Raw genomic sequence first — 13,129 nt, 5'->3', positions numbered from 1 at the left:
CCATCTTCTGTATACCACAACCTACCTTGTCACAACACAACTAATTAATGCATTAAGGAAAGAAATTCCACAAATTAACTTTTAACAAGGCACATCTGTTAATTGAAAAGCATTCCAGGTGACTACCTCATGAAGCTGGTTGAGAAAATGCCAAGAGTGTGCAAAGCTGTCATCAAGGCAAAGGGTGGCTATTTGAAGAATCTCAAATATAAAATATATTTGGATTTGTTTAACACTTTTTGGTTACTACATGATTCCATATGTATTATTTCATAGTTTTGATGTCTTCACTATTATTCTACAATGTAGAAAATAGTAAAAGAAAGAAAAACCCTTGAATGAGTAGGTATTCTAAAACGTTTGACCGTTATTGTAAGGAAATAAAGCAACAGGACTGTGATTGGCACTACTAAAACCATGACAGTCAATCAACAAATGTAAATCAAACACACATACTGTACAGGCTGAACAAACCCAATTGCATGTCTGCCACAATACATATCTCAATATGTGTTGTGAGGATAACATCAACACAACAGCATGAAATTACAGTCAGTGTTAATGTCGTGTTCACTTTGGTTTTCATATTCCCTGCTGAACGCTTGATATATTTCCTGAAGGGCAACGGTTATAAAAGATCATAAAAAATACATTTTCTCTCAGCATGAAAGGGCACTATGCCATTTGAAATAGATTATTTTAGAAATCTAGAATGTTTGGGTATATATCTTCCTTCTACATTACGTTGCAAGGTTAACAATATAAAACATGACATCAAACAGTGTTAAAAAACAATGTTTGGCAGACCAAGATGCTGTGGTTCTCTTGAAAAGGTTTGGTATGTCCCTCAATGATATGTTAAAATAGATACTCTTTCCCCATCTCTGTCTTGTTCTCTCTCTACCTCTCTCACACATACCCTTCCTCTATCCATTCCTCTCCCGCTATATCCAACTGTCACTCAAACAAACACTACATCTCGATCTATATCTCTCTCCCCTAACCCTAGGTTTCCACTAGTTACCACAGACACAAAGTCAAAATTGTCTATATCATAAAAAAAAAGCACTTTTTGGTCTTCATTTAGGGTTAAGCTTAGCCATAAGGTTAGCAGTGTGGTTAAGGTTGAAAATCACATTTTATCGAGAGAAATTGTAGAAATAGGTGGGTTTTATGACTTTGTGGCTGTAGTAACTAGTCTATAGGGTCTAGTCAAAAACATCCTCTCTCCCTTTCTTATTCTCACACAAACAATCTCGGTCTTCTGCTCTCCTTCTGCCAGCTCCTCTCCACATCACTGTTCCCATTATCTCTCCCTCTCTCCAGAGGTTTAGAGTGTGTGTGTCTTCTCAAAGCAGGTCGGGGTGTTGTTCAGGCTCCTCGGTGTCTGTGACTGCTGATCCTTTCCTACAGAGGGAGCTGTTCTCCATCAGCCCATCCTCACTCACACTCAGACTGATCCTATACGGAGCTTTTAGGGGGGTGGAGGCTAGCCTGGTGTCTGCTCCCGGGGCCTTCTGCATGGGCTCAGATGTCCTCGACCTGGGGGGGACCACGTGGTCCTTATGGATGAGGTCTGGGACAGAGAGCTGGAGCTGAATCTGGGTCTGCTCTCCCTCTCTCCTCTCCTCTGTCTCATTCCCTTCCCCTCCATCCATCTTAATGCTCCCATTCGTCTCCATCTCCACCTCTTCCTCTTTCCTCTCGCTGTCCAGAGGGCCAGTCAGTCCGGTGAGTGTGTCTCTCCCTCTGTCATTCTCTCCGTCCTGCTCTCCCTTGGGTGGGGTCTGCTCATTGCTGATGAGGGAGGTCTTGTTGGGGGAGGAGAGGAGGGAGTGATCGGGGGTCTCGGGGGGTGTGGTGACGACGGGGTCAGGCGAGATCATCATGTCCTGGGTAGTCTTCAGCGTGCGAGGAAGACGCTTTTTTTTACCAGGAGGAGGGGGGTCCAGACGAGGGAAGGAGTCCAGAGAGGCATGACTGGAAGGAGAGAGAAGAGGAAGAGACATCCATTTCTACTGTAACTTTAACAATAACACATTTGTTACATTTGTTCAATCTCTCCCCGTCACTCAGTTCTCTCTCTCACTTGCTCTCTGTCTAACTTCCACTCGTTCTCCTCCCCCTTCTCTATGCAGTGGGACTGTGTGTTTATTTTATCAGTGGAATATGTCTCTACCTTTCCCCCATAAATGAGCATATTGTCATGGTGACAACCGTATCATTGCCATAGTGATAAGGAGTGAGTCACCGCAAAGCATACCAGTCATTTATGACTACTCTGTCTATACGTGACCTGACAATTCACATTTCTCAACACATCAGTGTCTAAACACACATCCCGGTTTTACCAATTCTACGAGTTACGCAGCTGTGAAATGTCTGTCCTGGGTCCGTGTGTCAGGTAGGTGACCGAGTGTCAGTCAAGAGACTGCGTAGACGGACAGCTCGTTCTGTCTCTTTAAACTAAGGGAGACCCAAGGTTGAGTGTGCGTGTGTGTGTGCGTGCACTGTGTATGATTAACATTAGAAGTGAGGCAATTCAACTCAAATATGTCTCATTCAGTCTCGGTGTGTGTGCGTGCGTGCGTGTGTGTGTGTGTGTGCGTTGTTTAATCTCAGCTTCTGTCTAACTAACCCTCCTCTTACTCTTCATCACTTATTCACGGCCCCAGTTTGGAAAAATTCAGATGAATAATTTAAACATCTTTGACTCAACGGTTATGATCTTTAATATGGGGTGAGAGGATGACTATTTCCCAGCTTAAATCGTTCCACTTTAGAGAAAATAATACAATATTGTTTTTTAGAAATAACTAGCCGTCTCTCAGTTTTACTCTTTGGATAAAACCAATATTGGATTGAATCTCCAAGGCACAGTGGAGTCCCAAAGCTGGGTTTTAACTATTGGGCCCAGACACGTGGCGGACGTGAATATTGTATAACTGTTTGTGAGTATGTGAGATCTGCAAATGTTTGTGTGTTTGTGGTTGTGTGTGGATTTTACTGTATCCCTCCTGTGTGTGTGGTGTGTCTGTCTTTTAGTGTACCCCTCCTCACTTTTAGGCAGTAGTCCTGTGTGTGTGTGTGTTTGTGTGTGTGTGTGTGTGTGTACTGTAATTGTGTATCCCTCACCTATTGGCAGTAGTTTGCTGGGTCATCTCCATATTGCTCCAGACCACACCTACATTCTTGTTGACCTCTGTGACGCCGATGTCTCCTATAAGACTGGGCTCTTTCCTTCGCAGCAGGTCGTTGACCTTTGCCCCCACAGCCTTGCCCAGGTTCAGGGCGTTCTTCAGCCTCTGCTGACCTCCATTGGTAGTGGTGGAAGAGGGGGCCTCGGCAGGGCTGCCACCCAGAGCAGGGTTAGCTGTGACCAGGGAGCGACGGGCCGAGGCCTGGGTCAACCTGGAGGCCTGGAGCCCCTGGCCTGGAGCTCTGGAGGCATTGGAGTTCTCAAACATACTCTGGTCTACTGGAGAGAGAAAGGGAGGAAGGGAGGGGGAGGGAGAGCATGTAAGATATAAGTGAGGCTATTGTGAGGGCACATTCAATCAAGGTATTTTTTGTTTTACAAAAGGTTGCATTACAGGCACCAATGGAACATTGCAGATATAAATGGAATGTATAGACATTTCACGTGACCTGGAGCAAAAGACAACTCCTGACGTTTCATTTCAAACTGTATGTTTGTGCAACACTGTACAACATTGCAGAATGTTGCAACATCAAAAACATGTCAAAGTATGGTTTATAGGGAGTCCGTGTAGAAAGAAAGAGCATATGGAGTCGCACAAGGCACAGTGTTACAACTGCTCAATATGGATGCAACACGTTACACAATCATCAACAAGTCATGATGGAAGCAAGGGACATGACACATGCACCTAACCACATCCACCAATCACAATGAAGCTGAAAAGGGACCACAATGCATTGCAGGATGGGTAAATGCACAAAGGAGCGGGTTGTTGTCAGTCCACATAGTACAATAATAGATTGTCTTACCTCGTGGAGAAAATAGTTTCTCGGAAGGCATTAGTAAGACACAACAAGTTAATAGATTTCGGGATGACTTTATTCGGATAGCCCATCTGTAAATCCTCTACAGACAGTAGAGGATAACTGTCTGTAGAGGAAATCAGTAACATTTCAACTAATTATCTCCTAACCCTAACGTAACCCTTACCCCAACCCTAGCCCTAACCCTTATTCCTAACCTTAGCAAGCAGTTGCTTATCAACAGATAGTTTGTTGATAGTATGACCATCTGTAGACCATCTACAGATGCTCTAAGACATTAACAGGCACTTCAGGGGGACAAATAGACCGTACGGCTAAATGCCGGGTTTGGCTGCAACTCTAAAAGCTAACATCTCTGGACAGAAATAAGGAAAGGAACATCTTCATTAATAACTCTAGAAAAAGAGCAGTGAGACAAGACAGCACAGCACGGGTGCCCTTGACTTCACTTTGTGTTGCTTCGGCAATTCAGACGATTTCAAAGACATGGGCAGCCACAGAGATCTTCAAATCCATTAGTGTGAGTCTTTGGAGAGACAGCTAATATAATTCTGGAGTGATGGGAGGGTGTTTGAAAGAGGGAGAGAGAGGGAGAGCAGACATCTAGGTGCTTATTCACACAAACACAGATATCCTTTCACTGTTAGAGGCCTGCCAGGGGGAAGGATTCTCTGTAGTCTGACCAAAGAGGAGGGCTATTAGGAAGATCAGGTTGAACAGAAAAATCACTCTGTGTTCAGTGTGTGTTTGGATGTGAGTGTGTATGTGTGACAGCTCTCAGATAGCCACAGTTTAGGCTAGAAACGCAGTTCCCACGCTTCTCTTAGCTAGACTCCCTGTCACATGGCTTCATAATGATAGTGTTTTGAGTATGGGTGGGCATGATAATGAACAGCACAAACACAGTCAGCTTCAGACTAAATCCTCCATTACTCATTCCCTCCCCATGTTAGGCCTGGAGGCTGGAGGGAGCTGGCACTGTACTATAATACCTACCGGTCTCCCTCTCTCAATTACAGCCCAGCCTTAGGGATTGTTGCCATGTTAATTACGATTGTTAATTAAAACAGAAGCATTTTTTTCTGCAAGTGGAGAGGAGGATAAACATACAGGAACGAAATACAGAAAACACGAAAGAAAGATCATTCAATGAAAGAAAGATAATTAAATGAAAGCGACTGAATTCCAGAAAGACAATCAGCTGTTAAGATAGTACAGTGTGCCCGCAGTGGCACAGCACAGAAACCAGGTAGAGGAGGAGTACGGAAAGAAAGAAAGAGAGAGAAGGTAAGAAAGGAGACTTTATTGAGCAAAAGCAAGGTCAGCGACAGACTGAGATTCAGAGTAAGTGCACATTCACTCCCACACATATACAGTACAGTATACCGTTTTTCTCTTTACAACAGTTCAGGGAAGGAAGGACATGATGAAATTAAATAGGTTTTGCATCAGAACAAAAGACCCGAGTTAACAGAACAAAGAGAAGTCACACTATTGAGATGCACCTACAGCCTAATGAAGCCGTAGTCACGGGACTAGGAAACAAAGTTTGGCCACAAGTTTGGAACTTAGAATCCTAGGATCCTATATCTGACAACAGGTTAGTTTGGAGATACTGGACTTCAGTGTAACGTTCCAGTTGGTTTATACTCTGTCATTCAATCTTTCATTTAAACTTCTATTTAAAGTCTAGTTAAAAGTTGTATCTCCGGTGTCACATAATTGGCTGTACTATTAACATATACCCTTAGAGAGAATGTCCATAACAATAACACAACTTCTACATTGTTAGTCAGAGGACCCTTATATCAACCTTACAGGCTGCTTTGTCTAGATGGACTCAACTTTCCCCTTCATCTTATGAAGAACTTTAGATCTTGTTCTCAGCTGTGAGTAACCCACTTCTGTCAGAGTGACTAGAACACACACACACACACACACACACACACACACACACACACACACACACACACACACACACACACACACACACACACACACACACACACACACACACACACACACACACACACACAAAGTGAAATCTGCAGTGGGTGCGTCATGGGCTGTTAGTGAGACAACAGCAGCCTTCCTTCTTCCTTACAGAAATGTTGTTGTAACTGTCAGACAGGAGGTGAGTAGCAACGTACCACAGGGCTGAGTGGAGGAGAGTACGAGACAACGTACCACAGGGCTGAGTGGAGGAGAGTACGAGACAACGTACCACAGGGCAGAGTGGAGGAGAGTACGAGACAACGTGCCACAGGGCAGAGTGGAGGAGAGTACGAGACAACGTACCACAGGGCTGAGTGGAGGAGAGTACGAGACAACGTACCACAGGGCAGAGTGGAGGAGAGTACGAGACAACGTACCACAGGGCTGAGTGGAGGAGAGTACGAGACAACGTACCACAGGGCTGAGTGGAGGAGAGTACGAGATAACGTACCACAGGGCTGAGTGGAGGAGAGTACGAGACAACGTACCACAGGGCTGAGTGGAGGAGAGTACGAGACAACGTACCACAGGGCTGAGTGGAGGAGAGTACGAGACAACGTACCACAGGGCTGAGTGGAGGAGAGTACGAGACAACGTACCACAGGGCAGAGTGGAGGAGAGTACGAGACAACGTACCACAGGGCTGAGTGGAGGAGAGTACGAGATAATGTACCACAGGGCAGAGTGGAGGAGAGTACGAGATAATGTACCACAGGGCTAAGTGGATCATCGTTCTGACAAACGGAGAGCAGAGAACCTAGCCTAGCAGAGTCCATTACTACTGATGCGCAAATGAGTCTAGCGCTCAACATTTAACGTTTAGCGCCTGGCCTAGCGCACAACGACAAGACCATTTGACGTGTGTGTGTGTGTGGTGAGAGAAGACCAATCAGTCTTAAGTGGCCATGCGGTTATTTAGCATGTTAGAAGAGCCTCCCTGTGATGACAGATTAGCCTTTAATCTACATGAGTGAGGCTTGTCTAAGTAGGGCCAAAAAGCCTTACAGTGTGTTTGATGACAGGATGAAAGCGTGTTCTATTAGGAGCTATGATATGAAACTACACTTAAAGGGATAATTCGCCATTTTGTCAAGTAAGCCATTTTTTCTACTTATCCAAAGTCAGACGAACTAATGGATACCATGTTTATGTCTATGTGCAGTTTGACGGAAGTTTAAGGACGTTTTTGTCTACAGGAGCAGCTAGCCGCTAGCTAGCAGCTAATCCTGTAGACTTCCAGTCATTGCGCTGTCGCTATTAAGCAATGGCCCCAGAAACTACCTTCAAACTGCACGGAAAGACAGGAAAAAAAAAACATTTTACAACTGATGTGATGTGATAATTGCGTTGTTTGCTCTATAACCTGTTAGTTTATATGCCTTGACACCGTGACATACGTGTAGGCCTAAGGCCGAGACAGTAAGAAGACACAGTGGCAGAATAAATTCAATCACACCTTTGTTTTATCACAAAACCGGAGCGCAACCTCTGTCCGGTGAAGTCCACAAAGCATATTGCATGTAATAGTTACATGACCTACAGCATGGTCAAGCAAGTTAATGTTTGACATTTTCGGACTACTACTATTTATTTCGAACCACAGAGATTTACTGCAAGTCGCAAAGAAAACAGGAGCTGCCTCCACTATTCCAGCACCATTTCAACTTCAACATCATCAAATCACATATGCCCAGACTAATAAGGTGACAACTAACAGATACCAAAAACAATTTAGTCCAATCAATGTAAGCTAAATATGATGTGGCTGTCCATGGTTCTGATGTGTGTGTGTGTGTGTGTGTGTGTGTGTGTGTGTGTGTGTGTGTGTGTGTGTGTGTGTGTGTGTGTGTGTGTGTGTGTGTGTGTGTGTGTGTGTGTGTGTGTGTGTGTGTGTGTGTGTGTGTGTGTGTGTGTGTGTGTGTGTGTGTGTGTGTGTGTGTGTGTGTGTGTCTTTATGTGTGTGCGTGCAAGTGGAAAAAACATGTTGACTCACCCTACTTGTAGAGAAATGCCAATGCCATCCTCCTCTCTTTCATGTTGACGAAACGATACACAGTACACTTTTACATTTTTTGTTGTCCTAGGCTACCTGGCTAAAATGCTTGCTCGCTAGCCTAACTTCCTTTCATGAGCAACGCTAGCTAGTTAACATTAGCCTTCTACATCTAGCTACATATTGAAGTTTCATCCTCTGTCCAGGGGCAAAATGTATGCATTTATGGTTGGATCTGAATTGCCGTTTTAATCATTGGCTAGTACGGAGAATCAAGCAAAACCACAAGTCCAAATCCCTATCTCCATCCATGGCTAATAGGAAAGGGCCAATTTTAGCTAGATGCAACGAGATGCAACAATTCAAGTTGTTTCTGTCAATTACGTATTTCTCTTGATGCGTTGTGATAGGAGTGAATCCAAATCCAAACTGGGCAGACAAAAACAAGACTTAAATGCGGCAAGGGTTCCACAATCCTAGTTCTTTGTTTTTCTACCTGATTTCAATTGACCTGGTTCCCCTTAGTGTATGCTTCTTCTGTGTGCCTTTGTTGTTCGAATCATCACTCGCTCTTCTCAACTATATAAAAATGTATTGGGGTGCACCAGGACTATTCACAGTTGAGCTCTCGCAGTTTAGCTCAACGCTGATTGGCTATTATTTTATACTTTTTTTTAATCAAGAGAGGCCAAATGCTCGCTGGCTTCCCTTGGATTCAATGCTACGGGGCGGCAACAATGTCATACTTTTTATGATCAGACTGCATCAGATAGGTGGCCTACACATACAGAGACAGGGGGGCGCTATTTCGCTCACTCGGATGCTTTCTCCGGTGAGATACGTTCAGACGAAATAAATTATTTCAGTTTTTTTCTTGGTGTATTTTTTGGGGGGAAGCCTGGCTTCCCTTAGCATCCTTGACAAATTATATATGAGTTAATTTGACTCTGGGTAAGTCACTTAACGAGAGTGAATGCTGGGTGGGAAATTAAATTTAACGAGCTCATGAGTGGTGATTAATTTCAATCACTGATTGTTCAAAAGTAAAGCAGTGTGTGCACTAACCGGAGATTAACGGAAAATTAGGTACTTAAAGAAAATAGGCTAAACATTTAAAGGGTCAGATGAACTCGTGGATACCATTTTTATGTCTCTGTGTCCAGTATGAAGGAAGTTAAAGGTACAGTAGTTTTGTGAGCCAATGCTAACTAGCTAGCGTTAGCACAATAACTGAAAGGTTATGAGTATCTGTTACCATGCAGATACAGTTGGCAACTTCCTTCAAACTGCATTCAGAGACATTGTATCCACCAGTTCATCTGACTCTGGGAAAGTAGATAAAGGGCCTCATTGACAAAATTATGGTATCCCTTTAAGATCAGTTACAAGTCTAACTTTGGAGCCAGACATATCCCAGAAAGCGAGATCTCCTGTTCTCCTGACTCAGAGAACAGTAGTCCAGCCACATACTGTATTGTACACACCCAGAGCACAGCTATTGTAGGCCAAACATCTATAATTCACAGACCCTTGTTTTTTAAATATGAATCTTAAAAATAATGGGGTTATGATGGTGGGTGGGGAATGAATCATTTAAATCCTGTACACTACAGTAGCTGGAGGGAGTCTGAGAGCAATAGTGTTCATTCTCTAACCCCCCACTGAGTCATACACTGCCCTGCTTCCTGTCTCCTGTGGCTTGTAACGGGAGGTCAGATGTCAAAGGTTAGACCAACAACTGCAGGGGTTGATGGGATTATGTGTTCGCCTCCTGTCCCGACAGACTACAGCTCTGATCTATGACCTCAGAACAAGGCTTTAACAGCCTATTAGCCAACACCCCCCTAACCATACCCAATGCCCCTCACATCATTCTCCACCCCAACAACTCCCTCATCTTCCTCACCCAGCAACCCACAACCCAGCTCTGTCCTTGGGCCCCTAGTAAAGTACTTTTAAATGACGGGACTGTAAAGGGCCAGTGTGTTTACGTGTGTGTGAGTGGCCTGAATGGAAAGAGCACAAAAGAGCAAGAGAAAAGAGTACGGGGGGAGAGGATGGGTAGGAAGGATGACAGGACAGGTTGTATTCAGGTTGGGAGGAGTGCGGAGAAGAGAAATTAGGAGAGGAAGAGAGGAGAGGTTGTCGCAGACATTTTTGTAAGCCTTCATTCCCATCCATATCAAAGAGTTCCAATCAATATTTAATCTAGCTATTTGCCACACCACTGTCTGTCTGGCCCTCCAAGACCTTGCTCTCTCTCTGTGTGTGTGTGTCTCTGTGTGTGTGTCTCTGTGTGTGTGTCTCTGTGTGTGTGTGTGTGTGTGTGTGTGTGTGTGTGTGTGTGTGTGTGTGTGTGTGTGTGTGTGTGTGTGTGTGTGTGTGTGTGTGTGTGTGTGTGTGTGTGTGTGTGTGTGTGTGTGTGTGTGGGTGTGTGTGTGTGTGTTATATCCCTGAGTCAGCAGTAGATGCATGGTGTGAGCAGTGAGACCGATTCAAGACCAAGACCGGAGCAAATCGAGTCCAAGTTAAGACAAAAACCGGGGGGGAGATCAAGACAAACTGGGAGAGGGTCGAGGGGTACGAGACCAAGTCAAGACCAAGACCAGAAAAATGTGGGTCCAATTCAAGACCATGGTTGTAATCGTGTTAAAAATGCCCAGTATTTCTGTGATTATATTTCAGAACAACATATGGTTTCTTTAGACATTCAGAATGGTGAGAAAATACATGCTGATGGAAAATAGAGCCACTCTACAAATTATTACTAACCCAAAAAGGTCTATAATAGATTCAGTTTTGTATAATACACTCAAGAAAAATGATTATAATTCTCATAGTGACTCAGGAGTAACATTAAAGAAAAATATGCCTCGCCAACATTAGACAACTATACAGAAAACCCTCAAAATGCTTACATAAGTAAATTAAATCAATGATGAGGGAATAGTGAGATTAACGGCATTATTTTTGCTAAGTGCAGATAGGTATTATAGGTAATGAATGTGTAGTGGACTTCTTAGAATGCTACAGACTTTGTGGCGCAGCAGAAACATCAGCGTACCCAAATCCAGAGGTTGTGAGTTAAAATCCCAGATGGGGTCATATTGAAAAGTCAGTGCTAACTGATCATGTTAAATGTAAAGATTGTCATTGATGAACAATTTTTACACTATTTTATCTTAAAACCCCCATTCCATTTCATTACTTCCCTTACAAAAGAAACATGAAATTTGCAGTTTTCACATGTTGAGCTGAAATTGTCATGTGGAAAAAAAAGAGAAACATGGGGTCAGTTGTGAGCCTACGGCTCACCTGTGAACATGTATTCAATATATAGTTCATATGTTAACATCACCTTTCACAAGTGAGGAGAATAAAATGTTTTCACATCACGTGAATTGTAGATCCCCATGTGGAACTCTCACATGTGGAATTGCATTTTCACATGAGAAGCTTAAATTTGCACTTTTACATTTGAAAAATGTTTGCATATGAAAATTGAACTCTCTCATGTGGAATTGCATTTTCACATGTGAAAATCGAATTTGCAATTTCACATGTGGAATAATTTCATGTTGAAAATGTGCATCCCTATGTTGTCACATTTATTTCACGAGATCACGTTTTCATATGTGTTCAAATGTTTTCACATGTCGTTTCATGTTATCACATGTTGCTTTTACATGTGGTCACATGCTATCACAATAACTTCACATAAGATCACATGTGAAATTCATGTGGTTTTCCTGTAAGTGACATGCACAAACACACACAGACACACCAAAAACCTACTGTTGAGGTTAGCAGAGGCCAACTAGAATGTGTTGGAGATGACAGGAGCTTGTAGAACCAGGGTTCCCAGGTCACCACCCACCCACACCCACACATGCACACACACGCACGCACACACACACGCACGTCAGCTGTGAGATTAATTACTGTGTCGGCACCCAAACAGAAAATAAAAACCTCAGGAGCACAATAATGAGTCCTCTAACCTCCAGATGAATGAACGTTTTGAATCCTGATGCAGCACATGCACTTCCAACAATGAAACTCTCCTCGAACCTGACATAGCACATGCACTTCCAACAATGAAACTCTCCTCGAACCTGACATAGCACATGCACTTCCAACAATGAAACTCTCCTCGAACCTGACATAGCACATGCACTTCCAACAAAGGAACTCTGCTGAAAGTGAGCACTGCTTTCAGACCCTAGACTTTAAGTTAATGAGGGAGGAGGGCCTTTGTAGCATATATCAGCACAAATAGAGATGACTACCTCTTCGTTTTCATGCGTAGGCTGACACATGCATGTGCATAAGCAAGCACAAACAAACACCCACCCACCCACCCACGCACACACACAGACCCACCAGATAACCTCTTTATCTGCAGACACGGTTGGGCTAAGGCATGCATTGACATTTTGACTAGATTTAAATTATGATGTGAGATGCAGGGAGCTCAGAACAACATGGTAAACAATATGGTAAACATCTCTGTAATCAGTAAACACCAACAGCAGCTAAATATCAGAACTGAAAACCAAAATCCTGATAATCTCATCCTTCACTCCATTTCTCTTCCTGTCTCTCTCCAACACTTTTCTCTGGCTCTGTCCATCCTACTGGGCACAGATGTCAATTCAACATCTATTCCATGTTGGTTCAATTTCATTTCATTGAAATCACGTGGAAACAATGAGTCTATTCCCAGTGGGATCCCTCTTCCTCCTCTCTGCCTGGCTCTCTCTCGTTCCCTCTCTCCCCATCCCTGACAGTGTGGGTTCTTGTTTCCTTTGAGGCTGCAGTGACAGCCTGTTACCTCTGCTACGCTTCTCTAGAAGGGCTTCAATGCTGCCAGTTAGGGTTTGTGTGAAAGAGAGAGGGAGAGGGGTAGGGAGAGCATCTTCTCTTTCATCATTCCAGAAATACCAAGTCAGTGTCACTAAAATCCTACGCACACACAGTTAGAAGCACAAATGGAATGGCCACCCCATCCGTCTGCCAATAAAATCGACAGCTGTGTGTGCATGCGAGAGTGTGTGTGCGTGCATGCTGTCTTGTCAATTCCACAGCAGCCTGCTCAGTCTCCTTGGGTGACCC

At 43.7% G+C, this 13,129-nt stretch overlaps 1 protein-coding gene across 1 annotated transcript in view; it reads right to left on the bottom strand.

The window, feature by feature from the left end:
• Window positions 1-349: 349 nt before the first annotated feature.
• LOC106584141 (carboxyl-terminal PDZ ligand of neuronal nitric oxide synthase protein) overlaps window positions 350-13,129 on the bottom strand; it is a 242,746-nt gene continuing 229,966 nt past the window's right edge. The window contains exons 11-12 of the mRNA XM_014169057.3: window positions 3,136-3,478; window positions 350-1,980 (exon numbers count right to left, since the gene is read on the bottom strand). Coding sequence (XP_014024532.1) covers window positions 1,350-1,980; window positions 3,136-3,478 — 974 coding nt within the window. The 3' untranslated portion in view covers window positions 350-1,349. The remainder of the gene's footprint in view (window positions 1,981-3,135; window positions 3,479-13,129) is intronic.

The sequence above is a fragment of the Salmo salar genome, chromosome 23 (assembly GCF_965601325.2).
Source record: "Salmo salar chromosome 23, fSalSal1, whole genome shotgun sequence".
NCBI classification, from domain to species: Eukaryota; Metazoa; Chordata; class Actinopteri; order Salmoniformes; family Salmonidae; genus Salmo; species Salmo salar.
This window is presented reverse-complemented; position numbering and strand designations above follow the sequence as displayed.